Below are 25,275 nucleotides of genomic sequence, written 5' to 3'. Positions count from 1 at the left end.
CTCCATCTAAAATCCTTTCTGAATGAGTGGCATGTCCAAGAAACCAAGGAAAAGTATGGGGGATTTTTTTCCAAATGCTTCCTTCTTTGGGGGAGTCCTTGTGAGATCTTAAGTTTGGCCTGGTTTTCGATGTGTTTTTTGAAATAATGTTACACCATCTTGGACAATGATCAGACTGGGCTTTGTGGACCAGCCGTCCTGCTGGGTCTGACGGATGTGCAAAAATGGCTAAGCATCTTTGTAATAAGGGGTGTGATCACATGGAAAGACATTTTGGCATAAGGCTAAGTGAGTGCATCCAGTTTTGCTTGGAGAGTTTTCCCGATATTTACACATAGGAAAGGATGCACCAAGAGAGACACATCTCTCTGGAGAGCTATGCTGGAAAGCTAATTATTCATGCACTTCCTTAATAAAGGATCTTTCATAAATTAGAGTAACTACAATATTCCTACTAGAAATTTCCCATGGAAAACATCAGGTTCTGTAAAAATGCTGTGGTTAATTAAAGGTTGTACACATCAGCGTTAGCTATTCTTTGTCAGATGATAGCTAAAAAGGTTTCATTTCACAAGCGAAGTTCTTTGTGCACTTTAATCTTTGGTATGAGTTTATTAAGTCATTCTGAAGAGGAAAAATATTTTGATCATTACAAGAAAAAAAAAACCCCACCAAAATCCTTAATGTTTTTTGTGCTCTTTTGAGATTCAGTCTTCCAATTTTAGTTGACTGACTTATACCAGAACATATGCACTAGAAAGAAGATTTCAAAATGACGTGAACTTGTAAAATTGAATTTCTAGATGTGCCTTTGTACATGTAAGCATTTACACTAAAAGTCCCCATCCCTGGAGGTATTTAAAAGATGGGCAGGCAAGGTGCTTAGGGACATGGTTTAGTGGTGGGATGGCAGGGTTAGGGTTATGGTTGGACTTGATGATCTTAAAGGTCTTTGCCAACCTAAACAATTCTATGATTCTATGATGCAGACTTTGCCATCAGCTGTCAGCATAGCTCCAGTGCTTCTGCCACCACTGACATATGCAGATGGTATGAATAACAGGTGTTTATTTTTTATAGCATTTAATCCCTAAACCAGAGATTTTACCAGTGTGTTATCCCCTATGACAGGAACATCAACTGCACAGCTGTAGGACAATCTATGCAGCCTTTTTTCAAAACGTGACACAGATATTTTGTTAAAGATTTCAAATGAAGAAGGAGTCTGGTGAAATTTCACTTTGGCCTTTAGCGGGGAAAAAAACAAGGCCAAGGTTTGATACAATGTATTTTTTGGAAATTACTTTCTCTCCCTTTGCAATTACTCAATAAACTTGTGATTTCAACCACGCTGCTGAAATAAATCAGAATACACACCTGCCACCGTCTCCTGCCAAAACACAGGGGGCTGAAGTGAGCGTAGCTCTATACTGCTTTACTCTGAACACTGACTAGGGTTTGGGGGGTTTTTCCCCTACGCACAGGCAGAATCAACCCATCCTTTATTAGTTCTGCCTTCTTCAGCACATCATTCCTTCATTAGTTGTATAATGGCCCATGATCTTTGCTCCAGCACGGAGCGTGGCTTTCCAGGCATGTAGGCTCTAGCATGGCTCTTCACCCCTCCAAATTTTACCTTTCAGCATCTGCTACAATTAGACTGGCTTTATTCTTCTCCTCCAGCATTCCTCCCATGCAGGCTGTTCCTTTTGTTTGCTGACAAGTCAGTTTAATGTGAAAGAAACGTGTTCATTCACGGACTTTCCCTGAAGTAACAAGGAACGTGTAAGAACATTGATGTAATGACTTCAGAGTAAGCCCGTATGCAAACCCCAAGAGTTGCTGAGGAGACTGTGCCCTGTGCTTCAGGAATATATTATAGAGACATGGGGCACGTAGAAAAAGAGAGCATATTTACCTGGTATAATTCAGAAAATACCTGCTTTACAGAAGTGGTGATGGAATAGTTAAGCATTTAAAGCCTATTCAGGTTAGAGCTGTTGCCAAGGGACTCGGCGTTAGTCAGCTGAAGCTCAGCAATCCTGTAAACTCCAACTGTTGCACACCCTGTATGAGCATCCTGCGGGGATACGGCTTCTAGGAGAAAGGAGGAACAGTTCCATACAACACCTGTAGAGTGTGTGTGTGCACCCTTAGGTACCTGTACCTGTAAGACCAATTGCTGGCACGACTGAATAGTTCTTTTCCCCCCATGAATACAGCTGCTAACAACATCACCTAGCCATGAGACTGAAATATAGCCACATTGCTGAGCATCCCACCTGTCTACCCCAAGACTGGATTGCATCTGGCTGGCAACACTGGTTTTATCCACACTGAGTGGCTGTATTTAGAGATAAAGCTCAGCTACTCCCATGAGCTGCCCTGGAGCACAGGCAAAGAAGGAGATGGAGAACAAAGTAGGGGCATGGGGAGCTCAAGGTTTTCCTGTTCCTTCTGCATCATTTCTCTGTCTCAGGAGGTTCTCGGTGTCAACCAAGGCTGACTTTGTCTGCATGAGGCAATAGCCAGTCTTCTTTGTGGTCAATTTGAGGATGGGCTGCATGGTGGGAATGGATGGGGACTCATCCTTTGTCTGTGATTAATAGCACTCACAACTTGGTAAGCGCTAAAATTTGAATGTCCTGGGCCAGGGTTTGATTCAGAAAAGCAGAGCGGTTTATTTCCATCAGACAATGGAAATCTGGCAGTGAAAGAGTTAGCATGGATGCCTCTAAGATGTTTCATGCCAGAGGTGCCAAGCGGGTGGGACATGATTGCTGGCTAGCAGTGAATCTTGCCACCAGAGAGGAGGAATCACTCTTCTTGGCCGAGCCCACGAGGAGGTGCCACAGACCCGGGAACAGCCCAGCTCACCAGAGCAGAGACAGACCATACGCAGTGACCCAGAACCGCAAGTTATTACTCGTTATTTTTCAACAGGATTTTTTTTTTTCTTTTTGTGAAACATTAGAATACTTACACTTTATCTTTTCCCGTATTAATTTTGTAATGATACATCCAAAAAGAAAAGGGAGGACCAGCTGGTGTTCTTTACCTCAAACAATATACTTCTTGTAAAACTTCACAAGCAATTCGTATCTGATTAAAGTTGGGCAAAACATCTTTTTCCCTAACTTCAGACCTGCCTTTCTATTATGCTCCTCATAAAGGAAAATGTTTGTTATGAACAATAAAAGGAAAGTCCCATTTTCCTGTCAATAGCTGCCACATCAAACCTCAGCCTTTAATATAATGGGTTCCTATTCTCCTCCTGGGCTGAAGGGCAGCCTAAGAGAAACATTCCCAAGAAGAGATGAGGAAAAAAAAAATCCCCTAGAAACAAACAAAAAAAATTTCCCAAACAACCAAACACTCAGCATCTGTCCTGTGCCAAAGCTCTCTGCTTTGCTTTCTGCCTGACTGTCTGCCAAGAAATGAAGATATTACCCAAAAGCAAGACACAGGATCCTTTCCCCTGGGCCAGAGCTTTCATGGGGAAAGAAGAGACCAAGCAGATGGAAAAAAGAAACAGGATTTCTTTTGTAAAAAGCAAGGGGAGAAAGGTGTGGAAATAGATGAGAAAACATGGAAGACATGGATGACACATTGAGTGAAAGGGAAGGTGCAGCCATTTTTATCATCATGTAAAGATTAAATAAATCGTGTTCCGAAGGTGGGCATTCCCTCTGCAGCTCTTCAACCCACCGTATCGTCTCAGTTTATCGTCTGCAAGACGGGAAGAAAGAAACCTACCTGCATTGCTGAACCATGAGAAACCAGTTAATGATTGAAGAGGGTTTTAAAGATGGGAAGTGCGGAGACTAAAACAGGTCGTGGGTAAATACCAGGTGGCTCAAACTTTGCCCTCGGCTCACATAGGCAGCCAAGCATCTGGGCTTTTTACATTTTTGCTCATTAGTAAAAATATTTTAGAACAGACTCGCTTTGTGATTTGAATCATGCTTAGAGAAATGTTACAAAAATGACTGTCAAACTGCTCAATTCTGTTTAAACAACATTTTAAACACAAAAAAAGAAAAATAACAGAGAAAAACATTACTAAGGAAACACTTCAGAAGTGTCAAAATACTGTTTCCTGGTTAGTGTGGGAAACAGGCACACATTCAGAAAATACTTGGGTTTGGGTTTATCCAACCTTAACCAGAGCAGCTGTTTAATCATATTGCTAGGTTTCAGGTATTCAGAGAGGCTAAAGATAGGCTTTAAATGGTCAAAATGTTCCTCTCTCACATCTTTATTAATAATCCTGGAGCAAAGTACTACTTTCACCATTGGCAAGCAACCTTGAGTCTTACATTTTCTTTCAATGACTAAGATGCCATTAGATCACAGTAGATGCAACATCCCTTCCCTTTTTCCTGCACTTACCTGGCATCTCCCTGCTGATTTTGCACACACTGAAATAGTCAGCAATTTTACTGAGAGAGAGAGAAACACTCATGTCTTATTTTACTGCAGCTCAGGATAACACCTTCACCTCCTTGGATGTACAGAGCAGTTTCATCAGGAGCTCAAGGGGAACAGGACTAGTTGTTCCCTTGAAAAAGAAGATAGAAGCAATGTCATTCCAAAAAATCTGTGGTATTTTGCTTAAAAGGTATTTCCCTACTATTATCAAATGGACAAAAGCTCAGCTGTGGCACTATTTAACAGAAGACCTGTGTCAAAAGGATTTTGGCATAATGTAATGGTTGAATTCCTATGACTAATATCATCATAGGGACACTAGTGAAGAGCAGAATAAGATACAACAAGGAAATGGAATGAAAAATAACATGAGGACGTTCTCCAAAGATAGGAAATATGAAAGAGTTAGTCCAACTAAACTTAGTTGGACTAGCTAGTTAGTCTAGTTAGCAGTGTCCCTGCTCACTGCAGGGGGGTAGGACTAGATGACCTCTAGGGGTCCCTTCCAACCCAAAACATTCTATAATTCTATGATTCTATGAACATGTGATGGGAAGGGAGAAATAATAATGGGTAACAGGTTTAATGCCTTTTTTCTTTCAGTAGTCACTTAAGGAAAGGGTAGTTTATTTAAAACGCTTAAGCACCTGGTGTAAGCAGGATGAGAGGTTGGTCATCACCCTTGAGAAGGTGGTCAGGACAGATGAGGTTCCAGGGCACTGGAGAAGAGCAAGCATGGTGAATATTTTTGAAAAAGAAGGAAGGGAGGTACACAGGAATTATCACTAATCAGTCTGACTGCATTTTCTGAAAAAATATTGAAGCAGTGTTTGTAAAATGCAGAAAACATCTAATTAATAACAGTCAAGGCAGATTTGTAAAGAATCAATTTCTTCAACCAGTCTATGGATAGCATGGGAGATGTTGAAATAATCTTTCCAGTCCAGATAGCATTGCTAAGGCTGCAGGTGGAATAAGTGTGCTTGGTTTGGGAAAAACACTTCAGAAAAGATGTAGACAACTCATCCATTTCTCAAAACTTCTAGAGAATTCTAGAAAAGAGAATGGATGGAGAAGATTGCAATACCCTTTAGATACACAAAAGGACTTCTGAAAAGAGGAAAAGACCTGCTCTTCCTCTATACTGCAAAGGGACATAAAACAATCAGCTTAAATCACAGAAATTACACTTGCACTAATGTTTTGAAGTCCCAAGTGACTGAACCGTTCCAGCTTGTGTTCAGTACCCTCTTTCTCACTGCAAACCAGTCAAAGACCTGCTCTACAATAACTAGTTTGTTTACACTAAATGCTCTCCTTTGTTGGATGTTGACCTGGCAAAAATCGTTATGTTATACCTCAAGCAGTGAGTCACTGAGCTTCCTCTTCAGGAGGACAAATGAGACATGGTTCATAATAAACTACAAACAATCCCCACGGATCATGAGTTCTGATTGTTGGAAATCCTTGCAGACAATAATTTTAAAACTTCCTTCCTCTCTACAGAGGCTCCTTCTTAATAATAAAGAGTGCTACAGAACCAGGTATCGCTCCTGGTAAAAGAATACCTTCCTACAAGCGCTCCACCACCTGTGGAAAGGCTCTTTCCTTTGAACCTGTGCACAAGAGGGTAGAAGATGGCAGAAACAGGGGTAAGGTATTAGTCTGGGAATCTAAAGATCTTGGCTTTCTTTCCACAGCATGTCCCTGAGACAGATCTGCAAAGGCGGCTGGTAGCAACTGACCCTTCAGGAGCAGAATTCACAATGCCTGAATTCTCTGCGTGTTAAATGGGGAAGTTTCCAGATCACTGTCAGGATGGAAACCACCAGCTCACAAAGAGAGTAAGAGCTGCCTCAAGGTCTCCCTTTGCTCTTTACCAAATGGTGGCTTTATAGAATCACATAAAAAGCCAGCAGGCAGTTCCCTAAGGCTCCCCAGTCCCAAATAGAGACCCCCCCAGTCAGAAAAAGTGTTTCGGTTGCATGCAGTTTATGGGCCCATAAGGACCTTACCTTAACAGAGGTGGAAGAGGAGTCTCTGTTGAGGTGATCTACTTTTAGAGTACAGTAAGGTGGGAATTCAAAGCATTTCAGGAAAAAAACTGCAACTGTAATATGAAGTCTTCCTCCTGGGTAAGAGATCTTACCCAGATCCTGGGCAGCAGAGCTCTTACGAAAGGCAGGCGCTGCCTTTGGCTGTGTACGGGGGAACGCAACATCGTAGTGCAGGTTACACAGCCAGAGAGAATCAGCCCTGCCAAGGGTTGCCTAATTTCTAGATTCTAAGTAGCCCTTGGCCAAAAGTGAGGTCCAGAGAGGTTTAATCCAGACAAGTGTTTACTGTAAAACATGTGAGCACTCCTGGGATTCACATGCACCAGATTCCCACTGAAAACGCTACAAGCCCAGAAGTGGGCTGTGTATTTCAGATGTCCTCCTCGGCGCTAGTGAGGCTCTTCATTTCTTAAACATCATAATTTTAACTGAGCTTGGAGCTGCTGGTAGTTAATTTTAGATAGTGCCACTGTGAACAGAAATGGGCCGTCCTGATGCCGCATGTGTGCAGTGTAGATACGGGGCGATTTACTGCTGTGGCCTATTGCCGTATCACAACATTATTGTCCCTTGGGAGGGAAACAGTGTAGATTTATGATTTTCTTGAGTTCTTTGTTTTGGTTATTTTTTTCCTGCCAGGTTATTTTTAGTGCAAAACTGTTCCAAATTATGTCGAGAACAGGAGAAGCTGAACTAAAACTGTGATCGGAAATGCTGCCGCATATGAGGGATGCTTCTGTAGAGAACAAGAGCCGGTGATATGTTGTATTGCATAACCCTAAAGAAATCTCTAGAAAGCAATGTGTTACCTCCATTATCTTCAGCCAGCCCTCAATGCAACCTGCCCTGGCATGAAGAAGCAGCTCCGCCAGCCGTCAATTCTAGCAGCTGCAGGATCAGATGCTTTCAAGTGACACAGCCACTTTCAAGAAAAAACACAACTCTGCGTTAAGGACACGAGCTAGCTGACACCGTCCCTCCTCTTCCATTGCTTCTGAAGAACGCACAATATTCCAACCCTTAAATCACTTGCAGGCCTGTGTCTTCTGTTCAAGACATTTTACACCTCCCTGGGCTATTTGCTTTCAGAGACAGACCGTGGTGTTTCTCAGAAATTAATTAACAAATGCACTACCTCTTTTGGATGGCTTGGGGAACAGCAGCAAGGGACGAATGCGCTGCTGATGGGGTTTTAATGTTGAGCTGTCAGAGGTACAGGTACCTGACAGTTCTTGAAGCCTAATTATGGAGCACGGGTTTCTCTGTTGCTGTCTGCCTGCTCCAAAGAGACAGCTGTGTTCCCTTCCCTTCAATGAAAGAGTGCTGTAATAATAGCCTGCAAGTATTTTATCTCTGGAAGCAATTATTAGTTTGTTTTAAAAGCTGAGCTAACACTGGAGACATGTTTATTCTCCAAGTAGACACCCTGCATTTGAGCTATTAAATTTCTTGTTACTATTTTTAAACCAGCGTTGTGCAGTTGTGAATGCCAGTTGCTTCATCTGCTACAGAAAACACCCTAATTTGTTAATAAATTAACAAAAGGGGAGTTAAGGGAGAGGTTTGAAGAGCAGAAAGCTGTGTTGCGAAATCACCTTGATTCCAAATTGAATTAGAAGTGTGTGATGCTGCCAGAAAGTCCCCAAGCAATAAGGAGCTGTGCAATGCTCGCAGCCCCTCTGCTCCCCTCCCGCCCCGTGCCCTCCGCTGCCGTCTCCATCCCCGGAGCCCGCAGCCCCCTGCTCACTCCGCAGCCAGCATCTTTCTGTCTCCGGGGGGACAACGATGGCAGTAGCCACGGCTGGGACACGCTGGCCTCCACTGGCACTTTCTAATCCTTGCTGTAACACTGTAAATCTTAATCAAAACCCAGCTGTACAGACTGGGGTCAGTCTCACTTAGTCTGCTTTTGTGAGTGGCCTCAGCAGGATTTTGTCCTCGGTTAATTGGTGCCCCATGCTCTTATGACAGTGATTGCTCGTTTGGTGGTGGTCACCGTTGCAAGTGGTGGCTGGCAGGGGCCTGAACCAGAGGCAGAGTCACATCCAAGGGAAGCTGCTCTTTTCTGAATAGCAGGGAGCTGAGGAACATGCAAGCTGGACAAGGTAGATTATTCCCATTTTTTTTCCAGAATGCAGTTACTTTTTTTTTCCTTTCCTGGGGGAAGCTTGGTGTCAAATTCCTTCTCTAGCAACTATGAAATGTAGGTAGTGTGTCACACATCTTGTGTTCATGGCTGTCTGCTCAAGACGTAATACCACACCTTTCAGAAGTGGCAGGATGCTGCCTTACATCCACAATGGGTGATATTGTTTGAATTTTGTGAAATTGTATCTCCTTCCCCCCTCAAAAATATTGTGCTATTACTGTACGCTGTGACACTGTTAAACCTGATCTGGGCCCGTGTGGGGCTTCTCTCTGCAGATGACCTGGTCTCCTGAAGGGGATGCAGGAGCAGACAGAGCAGGCTGCAGGCTAGCGGAGGGAGGGAAGTGCTAGAGCCACCTCCTCTCTGGCACCACCCTTACACATTCAAGGTCAGGTTGGACAGGGCTCTGAGCAACCTGATCTGGTTGCAGATGTCCCTGCCCGTGCAGGGGGGCTGGACTAGATGGCCTTTAAAGGTCCCTTCCAACCCAAAACATTCTATGATTCTATGGTTCTGTATCAACCCAGTATGGCCCTCTCCCTCCATCCTACCTTTGCTCCTTCCCCTGCTTGGACCCTCACTGATCCCTTTTTGCACCACTGTTCTTGTCTGCTTTGGCATTTTTCTGAAGAGAGGGAAAAGGACAGCAGATCGAAAATGGGGGTGCAGCTGCTCCTCCGTCCCTGGGCCTGCCTGGAGCAGAAAGCCGGTGCAAGTAATATGGCCCCGGTTCTGTTTTCTTCCTCCACTGGGGAGCTTAGGATCCTATCACACAATAAAAGTACAAAACTCCTTCATTGCCCCCAAAAGCCATGTAAGAATATAAATCCAGATTTTGCACAGTCAATGAGAGGTCTTCCCACTACATTCAAAGGCAGGAGGACCAAGTCTGTACAAATAAAATGGGAGCTCCAACATCAAAGGCAGGCAAAGGAAGGGCACAGCATGAGCTCGTGGGACTGTTCACTACGTAACGTGCTCTCCACATTTTTCATACCTTTTGCTTGAATCTCATTTTCCTTTGAACTCCAGACAATGTGCATGTTTAGGCCCAAACCCATTCCCACTAAAATAAGTGGATGTTTTCTTACTAACTGCAATGCAGATTAGATCAATTCATTAATCTCATGGTCTCCTCTTGAACACTATAATCAACCATTTTATGCTTGGCTGGATATAAAATTAACCCAGGCAAATTAGCTTTATTTCAGTATGTTGCATATTCTAAACTATCTAATTTTGCTGGGAGTACACCAGGCTCTTCTCATCCATAAAGGTGAACATAGCCCAGATCTAAATGGGAAAACTGCACAGCTACTTTATTGGGAAAATATTGGGTGAGGTGGGCGCATACACCATTTTGATAGCTACTGAAGAGAGGCATTTCTGCCCGGGGACAAATGAACAGCACAGCACAGGGCATGCTGGCTGGTGGATCTGATTAAGTATCTTCAGAAGAAAAATCTGCTCAAGAAAACATTTTAAAGATCTGGAAAAACTCAACAACAAAACCACCCTTGACACCACGAACCTCTCACAGTCACTATTCCAGTGACTCTCTGCCTACTGCCGCCTGCCCCAGTCCTCTTCCATTGGCAGTGTTTTCTCTGAGCCCATGTATAGCGTATGGCAACAGTCAGAGCTTGTAAAATAAAGGTCTCAAAAGTAATGGGAAGCTTGTGAATAGGTCCTCGTGACACTGGAAGGGAGGCAGACGCGTTATGTAATTTACAGGAAGTGCTTTTGGCAGCTCTGCGACTACAATTCCTATAAATATCCGTTGTAGAAAAAACACAGGGACACCAAAGAAGCTTTGTCAGAAAAACAACGATACACTGTCGTAGGGAAATAATGTTACTTGACTTTGTGAGAAGAACTACACTCTGAGGCTGCTGGTTTATATTTTGCAGGAGGAACCTACCACCTCCAGACCCTACTGGGCTCAACTCTGCTCTTCTAAAATCCACCTGTGGCTGGATCCCTCTTGTTTCATTAAGTCCTTAGGTTCTCTACCTGTGCTGAATTAGTGCTGCTTTCTTGTACTTCTTGGAATAAAATTTGGTCCTGAGCAGAATTGTGGCCCCATGTCATTTACCACAATTGGGACTCAAAGTTTTTTTGGGACAAGGTGTTGCTTTCACAGCGCTTAGTACAGCTGCAGCCTCTTGCCAACATAAAAGTACAATCAGTTTTTCTGCAGCACTTCTGGAAGGCCCTGGTTGGCAGCCATAAGGGTAAGACTTTGACTGTCTCCGAAGGTCTGTTGTGAAGATTGGTTTGAGCCCCAGTCCAGACACCTGGGAAAATTTCATTTCATAGAATCATAGGATGGTTTGGGTTGGAAGGGACCTTAAGGATCATCCAGTCCATCCCTCCTGCCATGGGCAGGGACACCTTCCACTGGAGCAGGCTGCTCAAAGCCCCGTCCAACCTGGCCTTGAACACTTCCAGGAATGGGGCATCCACAACATCCAAAATCTGGGCAACCAGTTCCAGTGGCTCACCACCCTCATAGTGAAGAATTCCAATCCCATCACAATAGTGAATCACAGTGTTTAAAATTATATCAGCTCATTAAAGGTGGAGAAGAAAAGATAAACAGAATAGCATGTAATGCCTGGGTGCACTTTTCCCAAAGGCAAACCATTAACAAAGTAAAACAATTTGAAGTCTTCCTCTGTAATTCCATGGCAAGCAAACTGCAGGCTGGTTTGTGTCTCCAGTACTAACACCCCACTGGCAGCCTGTGAGCCCCATCTCTCCTCCCAGGATAAAAAAGCTGATGCCTGAAGTCTGAACTGCCCTTCAGCCAACCTGAGCTCCTTCTCTCTTCTGGCTCCTCTAGTAGGCTGTCCCTTTTTGACCATTATTCCTCTTCATCAGTGATTTCTACCCCAAGACCCAATTTTCCCAAAGGATCCTCTTAACTATGGCTCCTTCTCTCTCTTTTTTTTAATACGTACTTTCATGCCCTAAAGCTGCAAGCTGTGTGAAAGATCAGACAGAGCAGTCACTCCAGGTCTGCTCTGGCTTGGTTGATTGGCTCAGGTTTTTCTTGTGTTAAATAACTGTGTCATTTCCTCTGCTTTCACATGCCTGTTTTGTTGGGGGTTTTTTTTGTAACAGAAATGCTTCAAATATGAGAAATTTAAATTAAAATCCAACATCTTTCAGATGCCTGCCTCAAACATGCCTGTTAGTCCATTTCCCTAGGTCCCTGCCCTGCTACCAGACTCCAGCTGTTTGCTCCCTCTTGCCAGGCTGCCATCATTTTAGAGCTTTTGGGATGGGGTTCCCCTTCTCCTTTAGACCTCAACCACCAGGCTTACAGCTCAGAGGCTTAGGTTGCGTCTATCTGATACAAAGACTATGCATGAGTTAAGTTTCCTCTTGAACATTTGTGCTCATTTCCTGGAAAAGGCATTTGTTTGCCTGACCTGCATTTGCTGTATCGGCTACAACTCCTTATTAGCCTTCTCCTCCCTCTGACCTCAGGCTCCTGTCTTTTCATCTTCTCTCAGGTTACCTCTCTGCCTGGAACTCCTTTCCCTTCCCAGGCCATGGAGTTTCTATTCTTCTGCTCTGGTATTGCCCCTGTGCTGCTTTGACCAGACTGGGCTCCCATGTCCGGACTATCTGAAATCGGCGATGGAAGTTACTATATGAAAACCAAGTGATTTATAAAATAATGTTAGGCAGTCAAAACCAGAGACAACTAAAATATATTTGTGACTTTTATAACCTCTTTGAGGAATGGACTTGAGTGGGTTTTTGAGGCAACAGGTATACAGCTAGTGCTCCAAAACCAAGTACCATCTTAAAGCCTGCTACAAAGATTATCAGCATCCCCTACAAATAGCCAAGACAGACAGAACAAACCTGTAGAGTAAATACCATCTCTTTCGCAAATGGTTTTACAGAATTAAGTAAAATGCATACATAATTTAAACAAAAATAAATAGTGTATGTGGAGGTGAGGAGGAGGAGAAAAAGTGGTATGGGCCAAGGGAGAATAAGCTCTGTTTTAAAAAAAAAATCCCAAACAAATACACAGGAAGGGAGACAAAGTAGAGGAATAGGAGATGGAGGACTGCATAAGGCAGTGCTGTTGTACTTACAAAAATAAGTAAATGGGAGGAATAAGGATCTTCTGTTCTAAGACAAGAAGTTACCATGTAAAAATGACATCATGGCTCTCGTTTTTTTCTATCTCCCTCCCTGCAAATACAGCCGGGGAGCACAGAAGAATGAGATTACTACATCTCATGCACCATGATTTCTAATGGAAGTCACAATGCTGTTATCACATACAGCTTTTTTCATGGACCTTGTAGAGCAAAACTCCAAAGCTTCCTTCAGTTAAGACACAGTTGGTGTCTGTTTGCTGTCTTTGGTAGAGGTAAAATTCAACCCTGTGCATATTTTATGTGCCTTGTAATAATACCCACCCTTTCACTGCAGAAGAGGCATTCTATTGCCCTCCTATGACGCTTCTTTGGGACTGCAGCTGGCAGATGTGTCACTGGGACTGCCCTTTGTTTCCTCACTATGAGCTAGACTCTAGTGACAGATGCTGGATTGGCGGCCCCGCAGAAACAGATACCGCGGGCCACCAGCTTGCACGAGCGGTGATGGTTCAAGTGTCCAGCTTCTGTGTGGCACCTATTGCTTTGCTGCTAGACCACAGAAGTGAATCAGCAGCTGTCACATAGCACTGTTCGGGCTCTTCTTCTGGGCCAGGGTGGTAACTCACCTGGTTAATGTCATGGGAGCACAGCCAAAGCTGATACGAGATTTCCGTTCTTTATTTCTGTCTTTTTTTTTTTTCTTTTTAGGGAAGGAGAGATAGTTGCACTCCTTACAGCATGTCTGCACCTCTACCTGCCTCTTTAGGAATGCCCTTCTGGCAGTCTGAAGACTGTCCTTCTTGAAATGGAGGGGAATAGGGTGAAAGCAGGATCACGACAACCCACTGGAGACAGCAGAGTTACCCAGCTCTTTGTGGTCTTTATACAGCCACCTCCAGTACTCAGATTTGGTAATGCTCAGCTTGCTCTGGCATCTGTGTGCTATATTGCAGTCACTCTGAAATATTTGGATTAATCTGTTAAAGGCAAAATGGTAATAGTGAATTCCGTGACCTACAAAGCACTGTATCAGCCTATAAATGTACATAAGTGCCTGTGCCCTCCGCTTCTCATGGAATGAGAAGAGCTTGACCCTTCTGTATAGGACTCCTAAAAAATAAACATGTGTGTATATACATACAGCACATGCATGCATACATGCAAACATATATTTTATATATGCGTGTGTGTGTACATATATGAACTTAGGAAATAATGTAATCAAATCCTTTTCCCTGCTAGTAAAGCAAATCACATAATAATAATAATCCATTACATAAAATGAGCAAGCTTCAGCCTGAGAACATTGACAGTGCTTCTCTCCAAACTCCTGTGTGAATGTTGCTCCTGAATATCGTGGCTGTGCTCTGCAGTAATACTTCCTTTCTAATTTCCACTCTAAGCACACCCCTCACCATATCGTGTCCACTGATTCTGAGCAGTGCTGCTTGTAAGCTTCAGTCACTTCCTCTCCCTCAGATCTGCCTACAGCTGTATTTACAGAAAGCAAGTCCCTCCCTTCTCAGTCTTTGTTTTGTGAGACTAAACAACCCCTCTTAGGCTGCTCACACTCCAACATGGTTCAGATGACCCTTTCCCGTACATATTCCAGGCTGAATTTACTCTCCTGGAATGTGGTCTTTGCATTCATTTTTCAAGAGTAGGTCTTACTAGTTAAATGATTTCCCTATATAATGGAAATACTTTTTTTTGACATTTCCCTATATAATGGAAACAGCTTTCCTGTCAGCTGAAGAACCATATTTGTAATTTTTGTGGCTGCACCATGTTAGTGGGTACAGCCAATTACTACTGGGATTTTTCTTCTCAACATTTATCCTTCCGAACAAGTTTCTCACCATTAGCTTAAACACAGGACCAGTGCAGGACCTTGCACTTTGAACTACTGTCTCTCTCACCAAGAGGCTTAAAAATAGAAGGAGCATGGTTGGATCAGGCCAGTATTTTATGACTTTCTTTCCATTTCAAGACTTCCTCTTTAAGCAGCTGTGTCTAGGTCTTGTCTCACTCTTGGGTATATGAAGCAATCTCCAGAAACATGAACTAAATCTAACTCCAGATTGTCCAAAATGCACTGTTGATTTTGTTTGCAAGGAAAACATTTTAATAGCAGAACACAAAGGCAAAAATAACACAGAGGTGCTGCAAGAGGAATATGCATCCGTCTACTCTAACGATGGTGTTTGCTTTAACAAACTTTAGTCTAAGCTGGTTGTGTGGTTTCCCTCTACAACCACCAGAAAGATGCTGGCACCTCTCCAGGGTTTTTATCATTCATATTTTAGGACTTATTTTAGGATCTGATGAACACTTTCCTACCAGTGCCTGCTTCTTCCTTTCCACAGATTGCCAAATGAATCCGCATCAGCAGGGTAGCTGAAGCACGCAGCCAAAATCAGGTGAAATGAACCTCCCTTCACTGAGTATCTTAAAATTCAAAAGAATATTCCAGTCAGTGACTGAAATGGCTGGGCACATGAAGTGCCATGCTGCACTTTTCTAAAAATCACATATGGACATTAGCACTTTTCTGAACTTCATTACAAGGGTGGATTTCATGCGTGGGTGTTCTGGTGTCCCTTTTGACCACTGGCTCTAGAAGAACTAAATGCTCCAGTATAACGCAGGAGTAGTGCTAGTCAGCAAGAATGAAAAATGCTGAGGTTTTGGCCCTTGAACTTTTCAGGCACTGAGAAGAAAACAGATCACAAGAGCAATCATCTGGGATGTCAGGAACTGTATTAAAGAACTGCACTCCCTAAATCCAGTCATTACTGACATGTCATGAGACAAACATAAACACTGAAAGAAAAACATAGGAAGTTTGAAACTTTTTTTTTTTTTACAGAAACAAGTGTTTTCCAGAATGTTTATTGCACGAATTGCTGTAATTTTAAATTGGAACAAGAATATGTTTTGGAATTCTGATTTCCCACAAGAGGGCTCTGATTAAAATGGCTGAGACGGGAGATTGCCTCTGACCAATCCTATGTTACCATCTGTCTTTATATCAGAGCAGTCCTGTTTTCTAAGAGCTCACTCTGAAAAAAATACGGTCTTTGATCAGGCCATGTGTCTAAACAAAACTATTGTTTTCACTCTTGTTTGTGAAAAAAGGTCATGAAGAGAGATTGGGAGTTCCCGAGTACAGCAGGAGCTCTGGAACAATTATAAACTGGAATTTCTAGAAAGGAAGGAATTTGATGTGAAGGGCCAAGTCATAAGGATTAATTAGATTCAAGAAGGGATGGCTGATTTTCCAGTAGTCTGGGCTGGAAATAACACAGATGGAGAAGCGAAAAAGAATAGAAAACCTTGTGTCTGCGAACTGTTCTCTGAGGGGGTGTTTTTGGGAGGGTGCCAGCTAAAGGATTCAATTTTTGGTAGGATAAGTACGAATTATCCACACCCATAACTATGGGTAATCACCTCACAAATTGGCTGATCAGTTCATGTTGCTTCCTTAGAAAAACCACTCAGGATTGTGAGTAGATTTGGTGATACGCTTTTGGCGACTCAGATACCGTGGCTGGAGCACATTCCCCTTTTCTGTCACACATCCCCCTCTGCACCTTCTGGTGGGCAAATGCCAGTCCAAACAATGCAACACACTATGCCGTATAATTAATTTCTTTGTGGTGTTTTTCTCTGACTGCCCACAAAAAAGCTTATAATTCTTTGCACCTTAATCGGGAAAAGTAGAAATTATCTCAGTTCACTGTTCCACCTAAAATGGGAACTGAAAATATTTTACTTGTCAAGACAAAAATCAAACCTTCTGTTTGCCTCTCTAACTTCTTTGCCTCTGAAAGCAGAATACGAGCTGCTTTTCCTCCTTCAGGTTGAGATGTTGACAACTCTTTAAGTGGAAATACAGAGTCAAAATTTCCACTGGTAGCCAGTGAGTGAAACGGAAAACTCATCTTCTGCTGGTTTTGTGGGAATATGTTCTAGTAGAATGAATAATCCCTGATATCTTAATTTCTTGGGAGGGAAAATACAAAGCAATCAGGTGCTTCTGAAGTGCTCAGTCTGTTGTTAGGCTGAGCGTGCTGTCTCTCTAGAAAACCTGATGTGCATTGCTGGCAGCAGGCATCAATGCCCCGAGGGAGAGGATATACAAGCCTGCAGGAATGTAGATAAATATCTAAGTTCTTACTCTGCATGACAGCAACAAAAAATAATCAGCGAAAGCCTCCAAAGATCTGCCAAGGAGCCCTTCTTCACAGTCACAAGCACCTTACCATGAAGAAAGCTAATAGAAAATATTTCATATTCATTAGATCAATACAATTCTGAGTTTTTTAAGAAACAAAATTGATAAGTTTTGGTTTGTGTGGGGAAGGGGAGGGAGAAACATGGATCCTTTCTTGATCTGGGCAATGTTTTCTCTGCACTAATGCCTAATGGCTTTGGCAGCTGTAATCTACTTGGTAACTCTCAGAACTGAAAATGCAGGAAACCAATTTTTTTTGTAAAATTTAGTAGCTTTCTGGAAATAGTTATACACCTTATAGAAGCATCTACTGATTATAGCAACACATCCTAGAGTTAAGTCAGTATAACTGAAGGCAAGGGTGTGTAATTGTCAGGGGGAGTAATATTTCATTATAGAATTTTCTAAACAGTGGTCAACTCCGGTTATTCCACAGATGTACAGACTGCCCCTTGGGAATGCTATTTATAAACTCATAAGCGGCTGAACAGCACTCACAAGAAGGCTGCCTCTCTCAAGAAAATTAATGACAATCTTACATTGTTTGACAAGGAAGAGAGAAGAGGCATTGTGTTAAGCTTAAAGCATGAAGCAATAGGCTACGTTTGCACTCTGTTGCCTTAAGCTCTCTACTGAAGACGGTAATATTGCTGAAAATGCACTACTCATTGCATTGTCAGCTTAGAAAAATCAATACAGGAAAATGTAAACATACAGGTTACTCCATATCCCTCTCTCCAAAAGGCTCCCAAGAGTGCCCTATAGCACATTACCATAGAGATACTGTGCCTTCATGTCCTGGAGCTTGCAGGGTGTGGCTTTGCTGTACTTCCATTAAAAAAAACCAAACACCACAACAAAGCCACAAAAAAACCCCAAGGCAATCATATTCAAAATAGTTCCCTGAGCGCAAGTAATATGTGCAGAATTTCTGCACGTGATCAGTCTTTTTTGGTGATAGACTGGTTTTATTTAGAATTCTAAAAACGACAGTTGAAGATAGTTTAATTTCAAGCCCAAACTTCTCTAAGACAACAATTCCCTGCTTTAAAAGTTTCCTGCTGGATTTGGAAGCTGAACTGACTGAGCAAAGCCATCAGGTGAGCACTAGAACTAGCACAAGAGTGAGACAGCCAGAAAGAGAAGCTCAGCATCGAAGAGTGATACTTTCCAATTGTGGTGGCAGTGACTCAGCTGCTTTTGGCACCACACTTAGAGCACAAAGGGGCTGTACAGGTATCAGTGACTGACATTTGAATATAAGAGCACTTTCAGTTGACACCATCGTCCTACCTGTGTCACAGAAATGCACCCTAAAATATATAACATGCATGCATGACAGTGATACAAGTATTCATGATGATGTACCAAATGCTTTGATAAAACTTACTAACTTCTGAGCAAACTTTATATCTTCAGTTCATTGTAATTAGGACTATATTGCTGTTACTGATGGAGCAAGGGAAGAATTACATTGCTAATAGTTTACATTTTGTGTGAAGCTTCTCCCCCTCTCGGAGCTCATGTGAGAATTGTTACAACAAGCAGCAGTTTCTCCTTTACTTTTATTGTACTAAGACAAAATGGCTGAAGGCCACAGCTGTTGATTTATTCAGATGCTGAAGGAAACCATTAGCCCACTGGACCCCAGAGATGAGATTTCTTTGTGCTAGATGTTAATATAAGGAAGTCCCAAACAGTGGCTGCCAAAGGCACTTAATACAAATGCAAGATGCCAAATGTACCTAAAAGGGAAGGAGGAAGGTGGTTGCTTAGTAGAGAAAAGATATGTATGCCAGTGAAAAGCACAGTTCGCTTTTTTCTACTTCTTGTTTTAAGTACAGCGCGATGTACTGCAACCAAAGAGTGGAGATGAAAACCCTCCTGTATTTAAATCAAATAGAGTATCTGTGAAACTACACGTATGGTTACACGTATGGTTATACCATGAAGGACTACATGCCCAACTGAAATGGTTTTTATCAACATGATGTGGAAGGAGCTTCTCTGCAAACTCCCTGCTGTTTGCAGCTTTGCATTAATTAGTGGTAATAGCCCAGTATAAATGAACTGAATCCTCAGAAGAGATGTCAAAGTAAAACCGTAATAGCTGCCATCAGGGTAGGCTGCCTATACTTAGCCTGAATTTCAGATATGTCTCCCTCTCCCCCAATTCTTTTCTTTCAAGATTCAACAGTTACAAGTCCTTTGTTTCATACCTGTGCAACAGAAGTGACATTTCTAATACTTGATTCAGGACTTTGAAAGTATTTAGTACTAGACAAGCTGTCATGTCCAATAATGTTTTAATCGACATTGGGTCCTATTTGAAGGAAGTATTTTTATATAACAAAATGAGGCTACAGAATTGAAACTTGTCCTGGCTCCCTGTCTTGTGCTCAGCCCAGCAAAATGGAGTGAGGCATAGGAGTTTTTGGCACGAAGCAATGGAATAAGACAAGGGAAATAAACACACTTGCTAGTCAAGGCTAGAACTGATTATGGAAAAGAGAATGGGATTGACTAAAGAGGTTGATAATAATGGAGGAAATAGATCAAGAGTGGTTAAACTGGAAACAAAGGACAGAGGAATTTGTTTCCACTGACTGATGTTCCTCAACCTTTTCAACCAAGAACTCAACCAATAAACAACAGACCATTTTTGTGGTGTTGCCACAACAATTTCCAGTTAAAGACAAATAAAATTAGGACAAACTTCCAGTGTTCATATTATTTCCCCCATTTTGGTTTCTTGCTTGTTCGATGTGTAAGAATGCAAATGTAGTTGGTTTACAAAGCCATTTTCAATTATTTTGCAGACCAGTTCTCACAGATCATCATGGATCCACACTCCACTGTTTGAGAAATATGGCACTAGTGCGCGATTCTTTCGATAGCCTGAAAACTGGCTATTGAAAACCAAATTCCTTAGTATCACCAGCTGTCTGTAGTGACACAGTATTTAATCTTCCTTTAGCAATAATCCACAAGAAAGACTACGACTGGTTGCTCTTTACCTGGATGGAGGGAGCTGGGCTGTAGTTGCAAAGGGTCCAGCCTATTCCAAGAGCCCTGCGTGGCTGTTAAGATGCCGCGTAACGGAGTGTCTGTAGGGGGGGAAGGAAGAAAAGAAAGACAAAGTTGGTTTTGCTTCTCAAAATAATGCAACCCACCCCCGCAACAGTTAAAAGAAATAATCAAATTAAATGTTAGTGCGCAAGCCTGATTTGCCCTGTCCTTGAAAATCTACATTTTGATACAGTTTTTGTATTTACAAAACAACTGCTCTGTGTTTTTACATTGTTTTTACATTTTCTTTTTTTTTTTTTTTTTAGAAGAGCACTACCTCAATCTGTGGAATAAGCAGAGTCACTCTCCACTGAGTATGCAGAGAAGGGAAAATACTGTGCGTGCTGAATTAATATTTTCCCACAGTTTGTATTTTTTTTAGGTGAAATATAACTGCTGCTTCTTCAAACCAGCAGATGGAGTTTTCTCATCTAAATAATGTTTTAACTTCTGAAACACAAGCCTGTCTTTTTTTAGTAATGTTATGTTACCTAGTAAGAACTGCTACTGCAAACAAAAGGTGAAATTTTACAGTCAAGACTGTTTAACTCCTTAGTGCTAGAGGCTGTATGCTTCCAGTCAATTTTTACAGGTATTATTGTGCAAGAAGCTGCTGTCATGAAAAATGTAATAGAGTATTAAAAGTATGAAAAATTGATGCGGCTGGAATCTTTGGGAGCAAACTACTTGGTTAAAATGGAATGTACAATTATTGCAGTACATGTGCCACTCGAATGTGCATGAAACCGTAACTTGGCAACAGCTGACACATGATTTTTGTTTGGAAAAAACCTCAGTTCCTTTATTTTTCTGTGCTCAAGGGAGAAATTTTGAAAGTTCTGGGTTTAGGTTTCTGCATTTGGAAGTAATGGAGTAATTTTAAGATTACCACACTGGCAAAAAAGTTCAACATTTGCTCTAGCACTACTAGGAAAAGAGCCTACTTCTATTTTTTTTTTTTGTGAGAGAAAAAACCACGGTGGTGAGTAATTGCATCATTCTTATTTTAAGTTATAAACCTACATTTAGGTTCAACACAATGACCTCTCTTGTAAAATAAAATGATAGCAGTTACTGATGTTAACAGTGAATATTTTCTTGATCTGTGAACACGTCACAACTCTTCCTCTCTCAAAAGCACGTAATAAATTCAGATGTTCCATTAAGCTCAATCATAAAGCATTTAAAATGCTAATCTTTCATTTTTAAAAGTTTTCTTGAACAGATTCCACCTTGGGAGGCAATAATGAGTTATTTTGGAGAACCTAATTGGATTTGAAAATACTCCGAAACAAATATGCACTTCCATAATTCTGTAGAGTCAGATTATCGATGCTCGACATTCTGCTTGAACTGACAGAAATGACTGAGTAGAAAGCAAGACCCAGTGCTCCCTGTATATCTGTCAGTATAACAGGAAGACTGCATTTTCAAAGGACTGCATACTATCTGAGTGAAAATGGCTACTTAAATGTTTTCAGCTTTTATTGAAGTGGCAAGCGAGGAAGGAACTCATTGCGGGTCATTTAGAAGGTAATTATTGGCAAATACGCATTTAGCAGATGACATCAGACATCGAGCATATAGAAAAGGACCAAGGTGGTCACATGCCTTAACGGTTGAGCCATAATAGTTAACAGCCTGGCGCAGATGTATTTCCCTTATATGTATTATAACTGCCAACTCATAGAGGAATGCTAAGTACGGGTCCCCGTGCTGCTCTGAGTTACACATGAGCAGACTCTTCTGTTTTTGCAACACTCACTGCAGCGAAGTCTTGTCAAACTCAACGAAGCATGAGGCAGACACAACTGTTGAGTGACACATCACGCACAGACCAAAGCCCCGAAGGAGGCCCAGCTTTAGATGTGGGCAAACCAGAAAATTGTACAGGGCTGCACATGATGGATTCAGCAGCAGTACAGCCAGTTGTCCAGAGAGAAGAGGACTTTTGGGCTCAGCAGCCACAGGAGCACCCTCAGGAACCCTCCCATTTCTGCCTCACTGGTACTGAAAAGGAGACAGAGGCTAAAGCACAGGACCGGCTGGATGCTGGTGCACTACCACGAGAGCAGATGGGCTCTGAATAAAACTCAAGTTTTTGTACTTGGACAGCTAAAATGCTTTGAGCCAGCCCCGGCTGCAGTTATCAAGACATGTAAAAATAAAAGAGAAGTTAAAAAAGCCAGCATCTTGCTAGTCCACAGTGTAAGTGTAAGTGTAAGAACTGAGAGCCCGCCGCTTTGCTCTTCAGTGTGTTTGAGACTGAAGAGAGGAGAGCAAGGTCAGCTTTATGCCAGCATGAGTATTCAGGGCTGACCCAAAGGTAGTAATCATGCTTAAATAAACTGGAATGAGCTTCTGCCCTAGTTCAGACCAGCCTCCTGAAAGAAGCCCTTTCAACCCTCTGTGAAGACATACACCACGAGTATTTTATTTCTCACCTCTTGTGCATGCATCCTTAGCCTTATGGCGGGGCTTAAAAAGGTAAAAATTGCTACATCAGATCGAATTTGTAATTCCTCTCATCCTTTATCCTTTTTTTTAGCATGCAGCTCTTCAGAGGAAGTAGGAAAAAAACTATAGGGAAGACAGATGAAGATAATTCATCCTCATGGAAGTTATTTTCTGAATTGTTGCTGGGAGACTTCAAACTCTAAGGTTGATATTTCCTTTCTGTCGCAAATCCCCTCTTGCTATTAACTACTGCAGATGTGGGGGTGAGGGGAAGTTGTATTTTTATAAAAAATAGATTCTTCTTTTAAGGGGAGTAAATGGGGCCATTTATCAGTGTTAAACGCTATACCTGCTTCAAGGAAATTCTCACTATCACTTGTACGTTTCCAGTCCTGCTGTCGGAAGAAATGGAAGCACAGGTTGCCTCAAAGCACAGCCAAGGAGGTAGAGTATCATACAATACGGCAGAGGCTTGTTTACACCCTCAGACTTCACATTTTGTCTTCAGTACTCATGATCTGACTCAGTGTCTGTTTATATGCCATGAGAAAGATGCTAAGCAAAAGCTGACTCCTGGAAATACTTGACATTCTTTTTAGGCTAATTTTGTCCTGAGCTTGGCTGAAATGGCTCATTTTGAACCACTCATAAAAGGAGGTCTGCAGCAGGGAAGACAGAATATTTTCATTTCAGAGAGCCCTGCTGCGTTATATTCCCTGATTTTCATCAAAACCAGACCATGTTTACTTGTCCTTTTGGCCTCAGGGTCACTGTTTTTTCTTTAAATCAGTTTAGTTCTAAGTAGTCGTTTTCACTCATTCCCAAGTTTCCCACAAAAACCTAAACAGTGGCAGCCTGATACAGCTTTGAATGCTTTCCTGCTTTCTTAAGTAACAAATAAACCAACAAAAAAACCCAACCTGCCCCAATGAGCTCCCCAAAAGCAACGCACGACCCCACAAACACGCACAGAAGGGCAGCAGCCTCCAAGGCCAAGGGGACGTGCCCCCTTCTCTCCCCAGACCCCCCTACACGTACCCGTCCCACCTTCCCTGAGCCAGGAGGAACGGCCTGGCCCCTGCAGCCAGACCCAACCCCAAATCTCAAAGACTTCTACCAAAAGTAGTCTGGAGGAGGCTGAGGGGAGACCTGATCGCCCTCTACAACTGCCTGACAGGAGGCTGCAGCGAGGTGGGGGTCGGCCTCTTCTCCCTGGTAATGAACGATAGGACAAGGGGAAATGGTCTGAAGTTGCACCAGGACAGGTTTAGGTTGGACATTAGGAAAAATTTCTTCACAGAAAGGGTTGTCAGGCTCTGGAACAGGCCGCCCAGGGAGGTGGTCAAGTCCCCACCCCTGGAGGTCACATCTTTATCCCATGGATCAATTTTCATGGGCAGTATAGAAAGAACTAAACAAGTCTGCAGACCTGGGAGAGAGTGAAAGGATTTCCTGCTTTACCCTAAAGCAGGTAAAATCTGTCTAAACCAGATAAATCATAGTATTTTGTGGAAGGGCACATGATTGCCATAGTGACAGGTTCATTTAAAAAAGTAAAATATGGAAGCCAGCCACTGTAGGTGAGCTACTAGACTTGGTCATTCCAAAAATGGAAAAAGACTAAAATTAACTGCAACGGGGAGACAGTTTATAGCATGTGGTGTGAAACTGAGGCCAGTTCCCACTGCAGAGATGCCACCACAGAAACTACTGTTGCTGTTGGCCAACCTATGTGAAGTGACTTAGAGGGTTTCAGTTCAACTCTCAGTGTTCTTATTGCCCAAAATTGCTACTTACACTGGCACAGAAAATATCTTCAAAGAGACTACAGTGCCTGGGGTCACAATATCTCTGGGAAACCTAGCAAAGATTCTGCTGGGAAGCCAATGGACATAAGAGATGATAGAATGAAATTTAGCTTCTCAGAGGTGACACATTCAGGTGAGGCACCTTCACAAGGCCATGTAAGGCACCTTCCTGGGACTGTTAATATCAGTAGCCAAAGACTGCACTAACTTCAGAGAGGTACAATTTCCAGGAGAACTGGACTAGAACGAGGAGTGGAAGGAGGGCTGGAAATGGCCAATACTGGTCTGGAAAGCAGAGTGCCAGATAAACAAAAGAAAATTTAAAAATTTATAATTTTTAAAATGTCAGCAAAAGCTAAAGCTACAAACGCAATAAAGTAATCAAAGGAAATAGATACTTCAGTAACAAAAATCTTGTCTTATGTCATTTAAATACACAAGCAAAAAGCCAATCAAGTATTCTGTGAAGCCACTGAGGGATATACAGAAAGTGGGAAGTTCATTAATGACGATATTATTGCTCTGAGCCTGAATAAATTCTCTGCTTTCGTCTTCATGAAATAAGCCAAAGGTCAGATTCTGAGGATTGGGATATTTTCCCAAGTGGGAGGGAAGGGAATGGAAACGTTGAAAGACTTTATGAGTAGATCAAAGCAGAAAGGCAATTAGAACTGATAAAAGTTCACATTAACCAGATACAGACTCTTGGTATATTTTTATTATTTTTTTTTTTTTTAACCTAGCTTCAGTTTGGGCTGCGCCTTCACCCGTTTCTCCACCAAGGTGTTGGCTTAAAAAAAGCAAGCGTGCAACGGCTCAAAGTATATTCCTATTTTCACCATGTGCCAGCTCAGGTTTACACTCAATGAGTTGAACAGGGTCTAATTTGTATCTAAGAGCGTCTGCGTCGGGAAGTATGAAAGTGTGACCTAAACACCGC

At 42.3% G+C, this 25,275-nt stretch overlaps 1 protein-coding gene across 1 annotated transcript in view; it reads left to right on the top strand.

The window, feature by feature from the left end:
- The window catches only part of LOC104127011 (CD2 associated protein), a 114,216-nt gene that overhangs the window by 3,681 nt on the left and 85,260 nt on the right, over nt 1-25,275 (top strand). Inside the window, exon 3 of the mRNA XM_009639634.2 lies at nt 5,938-6,083. Coding sequence (XP_009637929.1) covers nt 5,938-6,083 — 146 coding nt within the window. The remainder of the gene's footprint in view (nt 1-5,937; nt 6,084-25,275) is intronic.

The sequence above is a fragment of the Egretta garzetta genome, unplaced genomic scaffold (assembly GCF_000687185.1).
Source record: "Egretta garzetta isolate BGI_Z169 unplaced genomic scaffold, ASM68718v1 scaffold235, whole genome shotgun sequence".
In the NCBI taxonomy this organism is placed as follows: Eukaryota; Metazoa; Chordata; class Aves; order Pelecaniformes; family Ardeidae; genus Egretta; species Egretta garzetta.
The sequence above is the reverse complement of the archived record's forward strand: the minus strand, read 5'-3'. Positions and strand labels throughout refer to the sequence as shown.